Genomic DNA, 19,811 nt, shown 5'->3' with positions numbered 1-19,811 from the left:
GTACAGTATATACAATATGTACAGTACAGTATATACAACACGTACAGTACTGTATATACAACTTGGTTGGATTTATTGACAGTGTCGAGTGTTCATTTGAATGACATCCCGCAGAAAGAAACTGTTTTTATATCTGGTTGTTTTGGGGTACAGTGCTCTGTAGCGCCTACCAGAGGGGAGGAGTTGGAACAGGTTGCGACCAGGGTGTGATGGGTCTGCAGTGATGTTGCCTGCCCGTGTTCTTACTCTGGAGGTGTATAAGTCCTGAATGGAGGGCAGGTTGGCATCAATCATGTTCTCTGTCCGTTGTAGTCTGTCCTGTCCTGTTTGGTGGCAGAACCAAACCCGACTGATGGAAGTGCAGGGGACAGACTGGATTATTGCAGTGAAGAACCGAATCAGCAGTTCCTGTGGCAGGTTGAACTTCCTGAGCTGGCGGAGAAAGTACATCCTCTGCTGGGCCTTTTTGATGATTGTGTCTATGTTTGATGCCCACCTTAGGTCCTGAGAGGTCGTGGAACCCAGAAATCCGTAGGTTTTCACCGTAGAGAGGGCCAGCTGATCAACCTCCTGTCTATATGCAGACTCATCACCATCCTGGATAAAGCCAATGATGGTTGTGTTCTACGCAAACTTCAGGAGTTTGACGGATGGTTTAAACTCCTGAAGTTAGAATGAATGAAAGTCAGTCAGTAGAGCCTTGATTCGTTTTACATCATGAAAATCACGACGGTTAAACACATCTGAGGTCTTTTAATAAGTGCTTTGAAATGATGATAGCCTGATATCTGTCATTTCAGGTCAGACTTGGTCGCATTTGCGCATGGGTCCACCTAGGAGGCTGCACATCCACAGACTGACAGGCAAAATGTTTTTATTAGGAAGAATTTTTAGCTTGAGCGCTGCATATTAACTTTTTTTTCTCCATATTTCCCGTTCAATCGACCTGGGCACTGTGCAAAAGTCTTATAATGCCAGGAAAAACTGTTTTTTTTTCTGTCCGCACATATGTGTGTGTGTGTATTTCCCTTCTCCCGGTAGGCGAAAAAAGGAGTGGTTTGTCGCCAAGTCCAAACACCAGTGAAGGGGCGATACGTACGCCTGGTGGAGATCTGCTGTCTGGTGAGTGCACTCCTCTAGTTTGTTAAACATTTTCTTTGGAATATTGCAGTTTTCACATTTTACTGTAGATAATAGGATGGACTCTTGGGGAAAAAAAATCATGATATCAAATTGCAATATTTATCCATCCATCCATTATCCAAACCGCTTATCCTGCTCTCAGGGTCGTGGGGATGCAGGAGCCTATCCCAGCAGTCATTGGGCGGCAGGTGGGGAGACACCCTGGACAGGCCGCCAGGCCATCACAGGCCCCCCCAACACACACACACACACACCCACCCACCCACACAGGGACAATTTAGTACGGCCGATCCACCTGACCTACATGTCTTTGGACTGTGGGAGGAAACCGGAGCCCCCGGAGGAAACCCACGCAGACACGGGGAGAACATGCAAACTCCACACAGAGGACGACCCGGGACGACCCCCAAGGTTGGACTACCCCGGGGCTCGAACCCAGGACCTTCTTGCTGTGAGGCGACCGTGCTAACCACTGTGCCACCGTGCCGCCCAATAGTCACTGAAACAATGAATAATCCTGCAGGTAACATAAAGGTAGGTAGAACTCACTTCCCCCCCCTTTTAAGCTCTTTCACCTATAGGCTAAATGTAGAATTGGCACTACATATTGTGACATCAAATCAGGTGGTATCTGACAATTCCCAGCCCCACCAAATTTCGGCCTGAGTGTGAGCCCTCTGGTTGGAGGACAACTCCACTAACAACTTGGCCAGCCAAGGGAAGTTCATGTTACTTTAAATCCATCCATCCATCCAAACCGCTTATCCTGTTCTCAGGGTCACGGGGATGCTGGAGCCTATCCCAGCAGTCATTGGGCGGCATGCGGGGAGACACCCTGGACAGGCCACCGGGCTTGAAGTAAAATTGTGTATAAATGTTGATTATTTTAATAATATACAATAAATGTATACATTCTTTACGTTCAATTGATACAGTTTTAAAGATCACTACACAGCTCAGAACTCTGTACTGTGAAAGAGTTACACCCACATAAAAACTGCACCCAAACAAGCACTAATGTCCCCACCAAGGCATGTAGTTATTGAACGTTTAGGTATTCTATGATTAATGTGCCTTTGTCACTCATTTAAAACTGAATGCTATTGTCAAAAAAAAAAAAAAAAGTTTGGAGCACTCCCCCAAAGACAACTTTTCTATATAATACAGTGTCTTTTCTTTTGGCAGTCACCCCTTTCATTCTCATGGCTAGTCCTCTACTGTTCACCGTGTCATCCCAGAAGGGCAAGGACAGAGAAGAAGGACATTCACATCTACATTCTGGATGTTGTAACACCCCCCGTTTAGTCGAGCTTTAACAGAGCTAATTTAAGCCCTGGAACCGTGGGATTCGTCCTCAATTTCTAAGTCATGAATTTAGGTTGAGGCTAATGGACTCAATCCAAGTGTATAGCGGGGAAACAAGTGAGATGTGGGGAAGGAGAGGGGGACTACATGGAGTCGGGTGGAATAGTGGAATATGTCAGGATCAATTTGCATATCTTTCAGTGATCAAAGGATTGTACAACTTGGGCGCGGGTTTCCTCCGGGTGCTCCGGGTTCCTCCCTCCATCAAAAAGACATGCATGTTAGGGTTAATACTCCTATCTGTGCCCCTGAGCAAGGCAATGGAAAGAAGAACTGGAGTTGGTCCCTGGCACTGCAGCTGCCCACTGCTCCTATACAATAGGATGGGTTACATGCAGAGGACACAATGACACAATAAAATGTCTTTCTTTCTTCTCTTCTAACTTGGGAGTATCTGAGTGGCTGAACCAATGTCATTTTTCACTGGCGATATCAAAGCATGCCCCTTTAACTGCACAGCTGGACCAATACTTTCATAAACTGCAATGTATTTGTACATGATCATTTCTTCATGTAGTCATATAATATAATGTTTGCAATGGTGATGGACAGGTTGACGGACAAGATCAGGCAAGAGTCTCCGTGGACTATGATGTTTGCAGATGACATTGTGATCTGTAGCGAGAGTAGGGTGCAGGTGGAGGAGAGCCTGGAGAGGTGGAGGTATGCACTGGAGAGAAGAGGAATGAAAGTCAGTAGGAGCAAGACAGAATACCTATGTGTGAATGAGAGGGAGGACAGTGGAATGGTGAGGATGCAAGGAGTAGAGGTGACGAAGGTGTATGAGTTTAAATACTTGGGGTCAACTGTCCGAAGTAATGGGGAGTGCAGAAGAGAGGTGAAGAAGAGGGTGCAGTGGGTGGAGAAGAGTGTCAGGAATGATGTGTGACAGAAGAGTACCAGCAAGAGTTAAAGGGAAGGTTTACAAGATGGTAGTGAGACCAGATATGTTGTATGGTTTGGAGATAGTGGCACTGATGAAGAGACAGGAAGTGGAGCTGGAGGTGGCAGAGTTGAAGATGATAAGATTTTTGTTGGGAGGGATGAAGAAGGACAGGATTAGGAACGAGTATATTAGAGGGACAGCTCAGGTTGGACGGTTTGGAGACAAAGCAAGAGAGGCAAGATTGAGATGGTTTGGACATGTGTGGAGGAGAGATGCTGGGTATACTGGGAGAAGGATGCTGAATATGGAGCTGCCAGGGAAGAGGAGAAGAGGAAGGCCAAAGAGGAGGTTTATGGATGTGGTGAGGGAGGACATGCAGGTGGCTGGTGTGACAGAGGAAGATGCAGAGGACAGGAAGAGATGGAAACGGATGATCCCGACCCCGAACGGGAGCAGCCGAAAGTAGTATTTATATATAATTTTGTATTTATTAGAATCTATAGTTATATGTTATTATATAATGTATATGTAATATGTGTACATGTAATGTATATATGAGCAGTATTTCTTTCTGATTTACAGATATCTCATGAACTTTCGTTTGAAAAAAGGAATGCAGAAATGGCTTTGACATATTACACCCGTCGGTATCTGTGCACTGCCTCTCCTGGCCAAATGATAAAGTCAATCTGTCAATGAGACGATCTTTATGGCTTGCACATCGTTTAACTTCTCATTTACCTCATGGTTATTAGTATAGATGGGACTTGATCATGAGACGTTCACACTAAAGCCTCCTACCTCCTACAGATTTTAGCAATCCTATACAAGCCACACTGTGAGATATGGATCCAATAAAGTTCGGTACGACATCAAGTGTGATGTATGTAGACGGTACGATAACACTACTGAATCGCAGGCTATGACGCAAGTCCATAAAAATATCATCAGCGTGCGTGCCGCATCGGCGCGCGTCATCAATCTACGCCGCCGGTAGAGCAACATGACGCCAAGCAGGAATCCAGTCCTTTCGATATTTGCAGCAAGTCATTTTGTTGAATCCGGTGCATTTGGGTCACAGATGCAAACAGTCTGTTTGTGTTAAGAGCCAGCAAAGATTCTGCGTCGCATTGCTTAGTGCGTAATTTCCTGCTGCAATGTCCTTTAAAAGTCTTCAAATACAGTAATAATAGTACTAGGAATAATTGTAATAGTAATGGTATTACTATAGTCGTCCCGGATCGTCCCTAGGTGTGAATGTGTGTGTGTATGTGTGTGTGTGTGATGGCCTGGCGGCCTGTCCAGGGTGTCTCCCCGCCTGCCGCCCAATGACTGCTGGGATAGGCTCCAGCATCCCGGCGACCCTGAGAGCAGGATAAGTGGTTTGGATAATGGATGGATGCATTTCTATTGGTTGGTCAGTAGATGTAGGTCGTAGCAGCAGTCACATTGTGGGATGGTCGTCCGACATGTCCGACACTGCCAGACTTTTGTCCCAGGTTATCTTCGGTCGCAAGGCCGTAATAGCGGCCGTCTTTGAACCTGTCTCACAGTGTGACATAAGACCACCGTTTCGGAGCGACGACCGAAGAGATCGCCACATTTGGTGATATCTTCTGTCGCTGATGAGACGCCACATTTGGGATGAGATGCCACATTTGGGCAAAGATGAGACGCCACATGTGGGCCATCTCGTCTTTCATCTGAGATGGCCCAAATCACACAGTCTGTAGGAGGCTTTACTCATACTTTCCTCCAGACTGACCTCACTTCAGATAGCACTGACAAACCTTTATCTCCCTGGAACAAGAGATGAAACGTCTGAACTGAAAAGGATGACGGGAGGAACAGTTTGTGTGCAAGGCCTGGGACGACATGAGGACCTTGGATATTTTCATCGATGTAAAGAAAATCAATCTTGCACAAAAAAATATATTAAATCTAATAATTTTAACTTTAAAACATCAATACTGACTTAACTTTTTTTTTTTTTACATGAGGCAAAATGTCATTGTAGAACAGCCGCAAAACCCAAATCTAACAAATCTCACATGAAGGGATGTGTTTAGAGGAAATGATTTACCGCCTGCAGACCTCTGCCATGAAGAAAACCGAGATCATGTCATTTGATGGAATAGCTCAAAATGAACAGTCCTATTTAATTACCCGTTAACCTAAAGGGGGGGGGATCACTATTGTTAACATTATGTCTACATATATGTGTTATGGACAACACTCCATCAGCAGGCATGGTACTGAACACCCTCAGTCTGTCTGAAACGCTGCTCAACTTGTGTGGAAAAGTGTCGCCGGTGACATCACTAGTGGACAATGCATGAATAATAAACTAATAAACTGCAACTTCTACTTCCTGGTTTGCTGCTACCTTTGATGGGCTGTATAGACCACATTGTCTAAAAAATGTGAATAACAATGCTACACATAAAAATCAGGAAAGAATCCCCAAGACTGAATTTTGTGAATGTTTAAAAGTATTAATTTTATTTATGCAATCAACAAGAACTGCCCTCTGGTCAACTTCACTTCCCTACCATCACAGAAGAACCGCCAGCAGCCGAAAAAACCCCAAAGGGAACAGCATCTGGCTTCAGGATCTTCTCCTTTCCACCAAACATGAGTGTTTGCATGTCCCGATCATCATCATCATCATCATCATCATCATCATCATCATCATCAGTCTCAGTGAGATGCAAGCTGCATACCCACATATATTTTTCTTTTTGGATTTTTTCCCCCCTTTTTCTCCCCAATCTTAGTTGGCCAATTACCCCACTCTTCCGAGCCGTCCCGGTCATTGCTCCACCCCCTCTGCCGATCCAGGGAGGGCTGCAGACTACCACATGCCTCCTCCCATACATGTGGAGTCACCAGCCGCTTCTTCTCACCTGACAGTGAGGAGTTTCACCAGGCGGGCGTAGCGTGTGGGAGGGTCACGCTATTCCCCCCAGTTCCCCCTCCCCCCTGAACAGGTGCCCCGACTGACCAGAGGAGGCGCTAGTGCAGCGACCAGGACACATACCCAGGCATGAGGAGGAGGAGGCATGTGGTAGTCTGCAGCCCTCCCCGGATCGGCAGACGGGGTGGAGCAGCGACCGGGACGGCTCGGAGGAGTGGGGTAATTGGCCAGATAAAGTTAGGGAGAAAAAGGGGGAACCCCCCCCCCCGCTAAAAAAAGACATTATAATCAACATTGATGGAGTGGTATTAGTGCATCTTAGCCTCCCATCATACATTTTTCTATCTTAAAACATTCTTGGTGTGCTGCTTTTCAGTGTTTTTCTTTTTTCTTGAGTCCCTCTGCAGGATGATAACATGATAGTGAAGCACCGGGACCTGCTCCATCATTTATGCTCTTGTGAGCATGACAGTGTTGAAGTCTAAGTATTTGATGAGTTCTGTAACAATAATAACTGCACTATTGCCACCTATAAGTTTAACATACAACGTGTCATGAATGTTCTTTTGCCACTATGAAGCACAGTTTGCTGAAACTGTCTCACAACTGTTTCACAGACTGCAGTGTTGGTGAGTCAGCAGCAGAACTCTGTTGCTCTCCAGCAAGTGCAGCAGTTACATTTATATATATTTTTTTTTAAATAATTTTTTCCCCTCTTTTTCTCTCAATCGAATTCGGCCAATTACCCCACTCTTCTGAGCCGTCCTGGTCACTGCTCCACCCCCTCTGCTGCTCCACCTCCTCTGCTGATCCGGGGAGGGCTGCAGACTACCATATGTCTCCTCCGATACATGTGGAGTTGCCAGCTGCTTCTTTTCACCTGAGAGTGAGGAGTTTCACCAGGAGGACGTAGCGCGTGGGAGGATCACGCTACCCCCCCCCCCCAAAACAGGCGCCCCGACCGACCAGAGGAGGCACTAGTGCAGCGACCAGGACACACACCCACATCCGGCTTCCCACCCGCAGACACGGTCAATTGTGTCTGTAGGGACACCCAACCAAGCCGGAGGTTACACAGGGATTCGAACCACCGATCACTGTGTGTTGGTAGGCAGCGGAATAGACCACCATGCCACCCGGACACCCCTACATTTACATTTTAAATCAACATTAACTCATTTGGCAGACGCTTTTATCCACAGCGTCTCATGAGAACAGTTGTCCCAAGTTGGGAACAGGTTGACAGTACTGCTTCATAATCTTGGCTTCGGTGACCAATGAGCAACGCCGAAAGACAATACAGAGAAAATCTAAGTCACCTAATGACAAAAAAGTGTTTTCTTTTAAGTGGCTTCCTGTTGTGGAAAGACGATACAGCACTCTTCCTAAATAAAATGATGCCAATGGGAGGCTACACCCCTCATGGCACAATTCCAGTTCCAGGAGCTCCAATATTAGAAAGAGGGGAAGAAAGGAAGTGATGCAGATTTAGAATGAAAACACTGTAAGGAAGAATTTTTTTCCCTTTCATTCCCATCTCGCCGCAGCCAAACAAAAAAGCTAGAAACATTTCTCCGTTACTGCAGAAAATAAAGTCCTACACGGGCACAGACTCAACCACATCATGGTTTGTGCATAAACACTGGATACATACTGACATGTGTAAATGTGAGTGTGTCTGTTTCTATTTAGCATCAGCTACTTTTGTCTGAATGAGTCTGACTAGACAAACACAAACCAAAGAGATCCGTGTCTGACTTAAAATATCCCACGAGAACCAGTCATCCAGTACCACTTCGAGGACTATCCAAAGAATTAAAGACATGAGCTGCATGGTGACAACGGTCTGACATAAATGCAACCGACAGCCAGTATGGAGGAAATGCTCAGGATCTGAGACTTAGCAGAGAGCCTGTTACCCATTAGCATGCTACAGCATTAGACGGTGCATCTATGCACATTCATCAGTCTCACTACATCGGCAAACTATTAGCATTTTGTTCCATAGTCATTATCTCTGCCTGCCTTGGCTGTTTTTTTGTTGCAGTGAGAAAATGCATCGACCTTCCTCAGGCACTTGTTTCAAGCGGAATGTCAGCGGCTCTTATTTCTGCTATCCATCAGCTTGTATTGATAAGAGTGTGTCACCATCCACTGCATCAACAGCACATTTCCTAATTCCCCAAAATACAGCGGAAGACTGACTGCCTTTGTCAGTAAAATACAAAGGACAAAAAAAGAAGCAAAACACCAGTGTCATCCTCCTCGCTACACCCATCAGTGCCACTCACTTGGTCTTCTTGCGGATCTCCTCTACCAACTGCTTGATATGGTCCTCCATGAACTCGATTTTCTCCTGCTTGCGGGCCAGGGCCTTCTGCAGCCGGACGATGCGCTCCACTAGCACAGCTTTGTCCACTTCTGGGAAGCTGTCCATGACAACCACAGAGGGACTGGACTGGCTCTCCGGTGAGCGCTCCTCAATACCACTTACCCCACCGTGGCGTGCGTTTAATGACCCTGAGGAATGGACAGAATGAAAATGAAGGTCAAGTTATTTTTAGCCATGTGCCTTTGATGCACTTCAGACAAGGTATGGTTTGTCAAAAACACATTAACAGAAACTCCCTGGATTTAAAATGCATGAATAATAATAATAATAATAATGATAACAATTGAGATAAATTTGAATAATAAATTGAATTGAAATTTATTAAAAATGAACAATAAATAATAATAACTTGATTATTATTATTAATAATAATAATTTTAGAATTAGTAATAAATTGAATAATAAATGTAATTATGGTTATTATTAAATAATAAATGGATAATAAATTGAATTTAACAATAAACTGAGAATTGAATATTATCATTAAATAATAATAATAATAAATTGAATAATAATAAATTATTTATTCATTTTACATGACATGTAGAAACAATATGAAATAATGTTTCAATCTGTCCAAAATGTGGTACATATTTTCAAGAGTACATGGATTTCATTTTGTTTGTGTAATTGCGCACACAAAAAAATAAAGAATATCGTCGGGGAATGACAAGAGCAGAGCCTAACTTTCAATGTGTGTGAAAATGTGAGCTTGTTCATTTCAATGAAAACCATTAAGAAGCGGTGCTTTTTTTAGCAAACTTGGCTTACTGAGATGGGCTGAGTACCTGAGGAGCTGGAGCGACTACCCATGCTGCTGACCTCCCGATCACATCCTCCATTCTCGACCTGCTCCAGTTTCTTACGAGCTGCGACAAGAGAGAGGGAGTGTGGGAAAAAAAATGCAGCTGCAGACAGTGAAAGTCTTTACTTGTCCCTTGAAAAAAATGTATTCAACCCACACCAGAAGAAGGGTATCTAAAAAAATGTGACACCTTAACTGATAAAATAATTACCGACAAGAGAAAACTCATAACTAGATATAAATGAAGTTATTAGCTACATTCAGCAACTAATAACATCACACTGAAATTTTGTATATTCAGTTTATTGTTCAGTTTTTGTTAACACTGAGGACTGCACATAAGGAATTTTTCTTGGTAACTGGACCTACAAAAATGAGACAATTTCAAGGAAAAAAATAAGTGAAGAATTAGAACAAGAATTGTCTTCAGCTTCTTGTTGTACTGACGCCAACCGTGACATGCATTGGCCAACACTGTGCATTGTTTTTTTACAGTGCACTTGGAAACACCTGTAGCGCACAACTTATCTTTTTTCACTTTACGTGTCCCTCACTGACTGACTGACTGATCAAGTTTGACATGACTGGGCCGCTGGATCAGCTGACCAACAACGTCACTGAAGAAACACGACTGCTCGGCTGAGTGCCGAGAGGCATGAGGGAGAGCACACAGTCAAAAAAACACCAACTAACAACCACCCTGACAAATCTCTCACTGGCAAATTCACAAAAGGATTGTGTGGTTTTTGCAGCCGCTAAACCTGCACAAACAAGACAAAAAGAAACCGTGTAATTCTCAAAGCACCCACAAAGGCTGAAATACAACCCCCAACTGCACTGCCAAGCAAATAGCGTCTCGGTGCTCTGGTGCTATTTGCACGTATTTAAATGAGGTAATATGCATACTTCTTCTTCTTCTTTCAGCTTGGTCCCTGTTTCCCAGAGGACTGCCGATGTCTCATCTTACAATGTTGTGATTGCAACCATTCCCAAATCCTCCGTGAATGGTACACACTGCCATTGAAACTCTACTTAATGTTCACGGCAATTTGCATATGAACCGATCGTTCTCAGTCGTTACGCCACCTGCAGTCAGCTGAGACTGAAGAGGTCACTTAGACGATGATGAAACGTTTCCCCCAGTAAACCTTGTGTCCACATGAACTGATTCAACTTCCTGTGGTTGTCTTACCTGGATTATTGAGCATGCATAAACACAAACTGGCCACAATTTTCAACACTGACCTTACTAGGTTTTGACCTAGTCTTGTAAAGATTTTGTGGGGAACTGGACTCAGAGAACCATGTAATCTCAGAGAACTATGTAATCTTCTTGCTGGTTGTGTCGTTTGATCATGACAATCATTGAGAGGCATCAATGTTAAGGTGAGACTGTGGAAAAACTCTTCGTAGCAGTTTTAAAGGCCCAATCTGTGATTAATTTTTGAAGTATATTTACATAGTATATGACTGAAGAGTTTAGGTTCTTCTTCTTCTTCCGGCTTGTTCCCTCTTTCCCAGGGGTCACCACAGCGGATTTGATAGTTTCCATAGGTACCCTATGAGGGCTCAGCAGCGATGGCGGACGTTGTTAACCCGGGCCTTGGCCAATCTTGTATGGTCTTGTCAATCCGCATGATTTGGCAAAATGTTACGTTGGATGTCCTTCCTGACACAACCACTGACCCTACGGATGGGGGCACAGGTAAAGCGCTGGACAGCATCCCAGTATTCATGGACTTGCACCCATGCCTGTCGCCATATTGAAGAGTTTAGGTTAAAAATGCAAAATAAGCATTTTGTGTCTTTCTCAAATGATCATAATTTAAATATGATTCTGTTTTACTTCCATATTTATCACCATTATTGATGTAAAAATTTTTTTTACATCAGAAAACGTTAGACAGTCATATTGAGTTGTTGTTTAATGTTTAGTCCTTGCATTAACAGACCTGTCAGTAAACATGGACGTGACAGCAGGTTCCAGTCCCGTGTTTTGTTTTTTGGTAGCAGGGTGACCCGTTTGTTTGGACCTAAATGAAAGACTGTACCTTCAAAAGCTTGTCTAGCAGTCAGCTGCTCAGTCATGCATGCACATATGCAATGCCTCCCCATACACGGACTATAATGTGGTGGCCTGCCACGCTGTTGGCTTTGAATATGCAGCAAAATAAATAAATAAATAAACAAATTGGATATTGAGATTTAATTCAAATCTATTTTGTTGCAGTGCCGTGCTTTGGCTCGCTTTGCTCACCATGCTACAGTGCGCTTTGCAGCCGTCAGCCCTGTCCCCTTTCGCTCGTCTACACAGAAGATGGGAGCGCAAGAATAGTATTTTCCACACACCAGGGGAACGGTTCACGGCTCCTTCAGCTGTTTTTTCCGCTGCCGTAGAACCAAAGTGAAGAAAAGGAATGGCTGATGGCCGTCCTGAAGATCTTGACAAACTGTTAGCATCATCTGTATGCTTAAACACCTTTGCACTTTTTCACGTGTCCAAAACTGACGCAATAGAACAAAAATAAAAATGAGCTCTATGCTATGAACATGAGTTTTGTAAATGGAGCTGGACTGAGCGTTTATCTCCGTATTGGCAATTATTAATAACATACTAACATACTGATTTATGTAATTATAAGAGTTTATCATCAATAAAATCTAAACACACCACCCACTGCACTGAAGGTCCAAGTCCAGGGGGGAACGCTGGTAGGAATTGTTGCTTCCCATGTGAATACATAGAGACACTTACAATCACAGACAGACAGCTTCAAATCCAAGCCTATTCATTGGTTCGTTCAGTTGTATAGATTTAAGGCAATAAAATTGCTGAGGAGAAGAACCCAGCCTTCCTGAATAAAGCCTTAAAAAGCCTACATGGCAACTGAGTCTCATTGTCGTGGCAAAACCCATTTCACAATGACAAGCGTGCTTTGCCTGTATGGTATGCTAACACTGTCAAAATAAAAATCTCCATCTGAGATAACAATCCCAAGATGCATAGCTTGTGGTTGCGCTGAATGGCCAGAGAATGGAACTGAGAGCAGTTCATTAAAAACAAGCCCAACATGTTTGCAATAGCATCCTTAGTGTTGCACCTGTCTGTTCTCTGGCCAGTGAATTGCTCCTGCCCATGCCGTCTTTTCTGCAAACGTCCATCTCTCAATCTGAATGTGACATGACCCCACTCATGGGCACAAACAGGTTATGTTTCTAAACCCTGGCATCCTGCATTAAAAGATATCCCAGATATCCTCCACACCAAACTCACCCAGCTCACTGTACCAGTCCCCATCTGCCAGTGGATTAAAAACTTCCTGACAGACAGGAGGCAGCTGGTGAGGCTGGGGAAAATCACATCCAGCACTCAGACAATTAGCATTGGTGCCCCCAGGGATGTGTGCTCTCCCCTCTACTCAAAGACTGCACCTCAGGTGACCCGTCTGTTAAACTCCTGAAGTTTGCAGATGACAAAACCATCATTGGCCTTATCTGGGATGGTGACGAGTCTGCATATAGATGGGAGGTTGAACAGCTGGCCCTCTAGTGCGGCAATAACAACCTGGAGCTGAATACACTTAAAAATATGGAGATGATCGTGGACTTCAGGAGGAGTCCCTCAACACTCCCCCCACCATACTCAACAGCGGGTGTCTGCGGTGAAAACCTACAGATATTTGGGCTCCACGATCTTCCAGGACCTAAGGTGGGCATCCAACATAGACACAATCATATAAGAGGCCCAGCAGAAGATGTACTTTCTCCGCCAGCTCAGAAAGTTCAACCTGCCTCAGGAACTGTTGATTCAGTTCTACACGGCAATAACCCAGTCTGTCCTCTGCACATCCGTCACTGTCTGGTTTGGATCGACCACCAAACAGGACAGGGACAGACTACAACGGACAGTTAGAACTGCAGAGAAAATCATTGGTGCCCACCTGCACTCCATTCAGGACTTTTGTTGCGTTGTCGTATTGTTATACATTGAGAGAGCCGCAAAACTGGAGTCAAATTCCAGGTATGTGCAAACCAACATGGCCAATAAACATGGTTCTGATTGTGAATATTAAACAGGGCACCAAAATGATTATGGCATGCAGGCAATCTTTCGTTTTGACCTGTATGGGCCCGGGTATGACTAGACTATGTGGATGTCACACTTACGCCTTAAAAATGTCAGGTGAATTAATGGCAGAGCATTACCAAAATGATTTCTAAACACGAATACATAACATACAGCTGGACTCCTAACCTTGTGTTAACTGTTTTGTCAGATCCTTGATGTTGGCAGTCTGCTTTCTCTTCTGGGTCACGAGCTCATCCCTCAGTTCCTCCACCCGGGTGTTGAGGTTGGTCACTTCTGTCTGCAGTGCTGCTCGCTCCTTCTGCAGGCCCTCCACCTCCTGCTGCCTCAGCACCTCCCTCTGCTTCAGCTGCTGTGACTGCAGGCAGGATAAATTTAAGGACACAGCACAGTTATTTATTCTCAAAAAGAATTTTGGATTATTTTCTTAAAGTACTTTTGTCATTATAGGTTTTTGCAAAAATTGTTATTATTGTGGTAATTTTGGTGGGATTTTTTCTAAAATCTCAACCATTATGAACATTTTGTGTCAGGTCAAAAGATCAGAAGGAATTAAGTTACGGTAGTAAATACAGTCGGACAGAATATTTTTCAGGCTGACCTAACAAACTGAAGCAAGATTGGAGGTAGACGCTAATTTGCAAAATGAGACCTCAGTTTCAATAGTCAGGAGATTATCTCTTATTAGTAATGACTTCCTGTTTAAGCATGGCAGAACAAGGCACAGTCTGCAGTACCTTATGTGCACTGTAAATTCCCCCCGCCTCTCACCTTGTCATCGAGGTGCCTGCGGGCCTCCTCCAGCCTTGCTTGGAGCTCTGTGGAGCTGCTGGTGAGCATGTCCAGCTTGGCCTGTAATCCGTTGCTCTCTGACTGGAGCTGGGCATTTTTGCTGCTCAGTTTCTCAGTGAAGCCTAGTAGCTCGGCCTCACGCTCCCTACTGCCCTGCACGTCATGCTGGAGGTCAGCCACTTGGCTGGTCAGGCCTTCCACTTCTTCATGTAGAGACGCCATCTCCCGCTCGTCACTAAATGGAGAGTATATGGCTCAGGTTTACCTTTTACATAACATTTGATGGGCTAGCCATAAAAAGGAAGCAAAAATCACTGGCTATTAATCACTAACTTTCACCTTGTGTATGTGGCAGGCATGCCATTGGGATGTGAAACTACATATGGCAGGCTGTTAAATAGATTAATATATCAATGTACAATAACATTAAAGGGTTATGCTCCAGGTTGAAGACAATCTGATTTACATATAAAATATTTGATTGATTTCAAAGATAGCAATTAAAGTGTCAGTTTCTCACATTTTATTAAGTCATTTCAATGTCATATCTACTACTACTACTATATGAGCTCAATATTTTTTTAGTGTCTGTGGCCAAAATGCAACCATTCTGAACAGCACTTTATGCTTCTGTGCGCTTAAAGGATAACTAAACCCTAGATCCATCCATTACCAAAACTGCTTATCCTGCTCTCAGGGTCGCTGGAGCCTATCCCAGCAGTCATTGGGCGGCAGCCGGGGAGACACCCGGGACAGGCCGCCAGACCATCACAGGGCCCGCCTGCCCACGCGCGCACACACACACACCTAGGGACAATTTAGTATGGCCGATTCACCTGACATGCATGTCTTTGGACTGTGGGAGGAAACCGGAGCACCCGGAGGAAACCCACGCAGACACGGGGAGAACATGCAAACTCCACACAGAGGGCGACCCGGGACGGCCCCCAAGGTTGGACTACCCCGGGGCTCGAACCCAGGACCTTCTCGCTGTGAGGCGACAGCGCTAACCACTGCGCCACCTTGCCGCCCTAGATCATTTTAGTGAGTTTACTGATATCTCCAGGTAGGTGTAACAGCTCACCTATCAGCACTGCAGACAGTCAGACAGAACCAGCACTAACAGTTGTCAACAGTACTGTCAATGCTGGTTCTCTGGAACACCCAACAGAGCCAGTTATTGTTATCCTCTGCTGCTGTGTTTATCCTGTTATGCTAACATCACAGAGTACCAACACCAGCCTGCCATGTTTTTAAACTTCACATGTTTTTTAAGCTGGAGATGTAAGAAAACTCACAAAAGTGGTCTAGGTTTTAATTAAAACTGTAAGCCCTAAGATTTTGCATCATTTCCTCCATCAGAAATGGAGAAAATAATGCACTGTACACGCTTCTGCACACCTAAACCTTACGTGGGAAAAACCTCATGCAAAAGCATGAACATTTTGAAGGTATTGGAGGTAGGGATGATGTGCAGTAAACAACGGTTTAAACGTCAGTCTTCTCCACTCACAAGCGCTATCATGTGGCTTCAGATGACTTGGATTGTGCTAGAAAGAGGTACTTGGAGTGCTTTTACAGTCATTGTTTACCATTTTTGAAACTCTAATGGACTGGCCAACATCCACTGCAATTGTTTGGATATAAACTGCTCTAACATTGTGTGGTGGCTAGGTCCTTCACGGTTGTATGGAAACACTAACTACTATGGGCTTCTACCGACATGAGGGAGAGCATGAAAACGTTTTCATTTTGGCGTTGAACTATCTCTATTAGGTTTGTGTTTTTGTGCTTTAGGTGCTATTCTTGCAAAAGGATAACGTGAGTAAACCATTAGTAGCGTTGCCTTTTACACTGAGCATATACTAAAAGTTCTGTTCTGTCAAGAACAGAGATGGTGTGTGTACGCACCACATATGCTGCTCTTGCATTGTAGTGATCTCCCCCAGCTTGTCTCTCTGTTGGCCGATCTCAGCCTTCTGCCTGTTAATGATCTCCCTGTACTTGGTCAGCTCATCTTCCCAGCGTGGACGCTCATCCTCCAGACACTTTAACTGCAGAGTAAACACACAGATTCGTATTAAGGTTAGCTGATTTCTCATGGACATGCACATACACACAATTGCTCTCCCATAGTTGTGAGAACCATCACTGACTATACTGATTCCTGAATCTCTAAACCTAACCTAACCCTAATTCTAAGCTTAACCCTAAACTCAAGTCTCATCTCATCATCAGCTGCTTCTCCGGGGTCGGATCGCTGTGGCAGCAAGCTAAGTAGGGCGCTCCAGACGTCCCTCTCCCCAGCAACACCCTCCAGCTCCTCCTGGGGGATCCCAAGGTGTTCCGAAGCCAGATTGGACATGTAGTCCCTCCAGTGAGTTCCGGTTCTACCCTGGGGTCTCCTCCCAGTTGGACGTGCCTGCAAAACCGCCAAAGGAAGGCATCCAGGAGGCATCCTAATCAGATGCCCGAACTGCCTCAACTGGCTCCTTTCGACACGAAGGAGCAGCGGCTCTACTCCGAGCTCCCTCTGGATGGCCGAGCTCCTCACCCTATCTCTAAGGCTGAGCCCAGACACCCTACGGAGGAAACTCACTTCAGCCACTTTTATCCACGAGCTCACCCTTTCGGTCACTACCCAAAGCTCATGACCATAGATGAGGGTTGGAACGAAGACTGACTGGTAAATTGAGAGCTTTTCCTTCCAGCTCAGCTCCCTCTTCACCACAACGGTCCGGTACAACGTCCGCATTACTGCTGATGCTGCACCAATCCGCCTGTCAATCTCCCACTCCATCCTACCCTCGCCCGTGAACAAGACCCGAGATACTTGAACTCCTTGAGGCAACAACTCATCCCCAACCCAGAGGGAGCAATCCACCATTTTCTGGTAGAGAACCATGGCCTCAGACTTGGAGGTGCTGACTCTCATCCTGGCCTAAACCCAAGACCTAACCCAAAAATAGAAATGTTCTCACTCAAACCGTTAAAAACTCAAATGGGTCCTCACAAATTTAGCTGAACAACACACACGTGCACGCGTACACACACACACACACACACACACACACACACACACACCAACAGCAGATGCAGGACACACCTTAGTCCGCAGGGTAATGAGTTCATCCATGCCCTCTTTGTAACTTCTCTTCAGGTCCTCCAGCTCTTTGGTCTGTACTCGCTGCACCTGCAAAATAAGTCCCACTGTCAGTTAGTTCTTCATTCACCTCAACGTGTCTTCAAGATTCAAGATGACTTTATTTGTCCCATGGGGAACTCTGTCTTGGGGATAAAGGCTGCCACATCACAACGATTACACAGAAAACTGTATATGTGAATATAGTTATGTAATTGCAGCGCATGAGTGTGATCATTTGCAGTGAAATATAACAACCTCTTTGGCTCTGACTGATGAACAGTTCTCAACCTTAGTTGTTTTCTGTAAGTGTACCAAGGAAAAAAAACCTACCAGAAACACCTAACAGTCAACATTCATTTTATTTAATGACAATATAGGCTGCTGGCCAGTACACATTGTCAGTCAGCACACAACGCTCCGCCATTCCAGTTAGACCATGAGTGACTCTGCTCACTGATGGCAGGTCATTCATTCATAATCAGAAGATCTTCTGCAGCTGCATCGATCCAGGCAGGTCTGGTTCTTCCCCACCAAATACGGCAAGCCTTCAACTTGCTTTGTTTTCCAGCTGCACGTCTTTTTAAATGATAATTTCTACATGAATAAACTACACTGTAGAGGGGCTCAAGCAGGAGTCGTGACAACTTTCTCTTTCGGCTACACAACTTGCACCATTTATTCCTTCCACCATTACAACAACAACAAAAGCCCGCGCAGCGGAAGTGTATCACTGCAAACCCGAACCGAGAAAACAGCAGCTGTAAACCAATGTTCCTACTAGCTCAATAAGGGGAATTATGTATCCCCATAACCACTACAAAACCATGTATTGTTTCATCCTGTCTTTTGTCTGCTTTTTGACATTTCCATGGTAACAACAAGGCCCGAGCACATTATAGTTGCAACGAACATTTAAAAAGTTATGGTACTGTAATCTATAAACATGCTTTTTTTTGTGGATTTTTCTCCCCAGTTGTACTTGGCCAATTACCCCACTCTTCCGAGCCGTCCTGGTTGCTGCTCCGCCCCCTCTGCTGATCCGGGGAGGGCTGCAGACTACCACATGCCTCCTCCCATACATGTGGAATCACCAGCCGCTTTTCACCTGACAGTGAGGAGTTTCACCAGGGGGACGTAGTGCGTGGGAGGATCACGCTATTTCCCCCCCAGTCCCCCCTACCCCCCAAACAGGCGCTCCGACTGACCAGAGGAGGTGCTAGTGCAGTGACCACGACACATACCCACATCCGGCTTCCCACCCACAGACACAGCCAGTTGTACCAAGCCGGATGTAACATGGGGATTCGAACCGGTGATCCCTGTGTTGGTAGGCAACGGAATAGACTGCTACGCTACCCAGACGTCCAACTCTATAAACATGCTTGAAATGAAATGAAATGAATATCAGCCCATTCACGAATAACAAGACAAAAGCTGAATGCTGTGGGTGTCAGTAAACTGTCATCTGTAGTCTTCATATACTCACCTAGACAAACACACGTACATGAAATGACCAAGCATATTCTGTAGTCCACGCCTTATCAACTTCCCAGGACAGGAGTGGCAGTGGAAAGTCTTGTTTTTATAAGTAAGTAGCACCAGGGTGACATGAGGGCACAACAGCATGTCGATCACCATGCCATAGAGTTGCTACACAGACCCCAGAATGACACGCTAGGTTGTCTTCAACTATCTGATTTCTTTTTATTTTGAATTTGAGATACTCTATTGATCCCCGTAGGGAAATTCCTCTCTGCATCTAACCATCCCTAGTTGTGTAGCTAAGAGCAGTGGCAGCTGCTGTGCAGCACCCAGGGACCAACTCCAGTTCGTCTTGCCACCTTGCTCAGGGGCACAGACAGGAGTATTAACCCTAACATGCATGTCTTCTTAATGGTGGGGGAAACCGGAGCACCGGAGAAAACCCACCACAGACACGGGGAGAACATGCAAACTCCACAAAGAGGACGACCTGGGATGACCCCCAAGGCTGGACAACCCTGGGGCTCGAACCCAGGACCTTGTTGCTGTGAGGCGACAGCGCTAACCACCGCCGCCCCATTTGTCAGCCGGAAAGCAGCTTCACCAAAACCTGAGCTGGCAAACAAACGTCAGCAATCCAGAATATCAGAACTTGAGTCTTTAGAATATGAATCACCTGAGAAAGCACCGAAATGGGTCACCAGAGAAACGGGCGAGGGTCTGAAGCCATGATGGGAAATGGGTGAGGTCTTCCGGGTTTGAAGGGGTGATGGGAAATGGGTGAGGTCTTCTGGGTT

The 19,811-nt window shown here is 45.1% G+C and overlaps 1 protein-coding gene across 1 annotated transcript in view; it reads right to left on the bottom strand.

Moving 5' to 3' along the window:
* ccdc186 (coiled-coil domain-containing protein 186) overlaps positions 1 to 19,811 on the bottom strand; it is a 70,749-nt gene that overhangs the window by 27,487 nt on the left and 23,451 nt on the right. The window contains exons 9-14 of the mRNA XM_056297306.1: positions 17,494 to 17,580; positions 16,299 to 16,441; positions 14,367 to 14,622; positions 13,764 to 13,953; positions 9,492 to 9,572; positions 8,603 to 8,831 (exon numbers count right to left, since the gene is read on the bottom strand). Coding sequence (XP_056153281.1) covers positions 8,603 to 8,831; positions 9,492 to 9,572; positions 13,764 to 13,953; positions 14,367 to 14,622; positions 16,299 to 16,441; positions 17,494 to 17,580 — 986 coding nt within the window. The remainder of the gene's footprint in view (positions 1 to 8,602; positions 8,832 to 9,491; positions 9,573 to 13,763; positions 13,954 to 14,366; positions 14,623 to 16,298; positions 16,442 to 17,493; positions 17,581 to 19,811) is intronic.

The sequence above is a fragment of the Lampris incognitus genome, chromosome 17, assembly GCF_029633865.1.
Source record: "Lampris incognitus isolate fLamInc1 chromosome 17, fLamInc1.hap2, whole genome shotgun sequence".
Lineage (NCBI taxonomy): Eukaryota > Metazoa > Chordata > Actinopteri > Lampriformes > Lampridae > Lampris > Lampris incognitus.
Note: the sequence above shows the minus strand (reverse complement) of the source record. Positions and strands in the feature narration are given on the sequence as shown.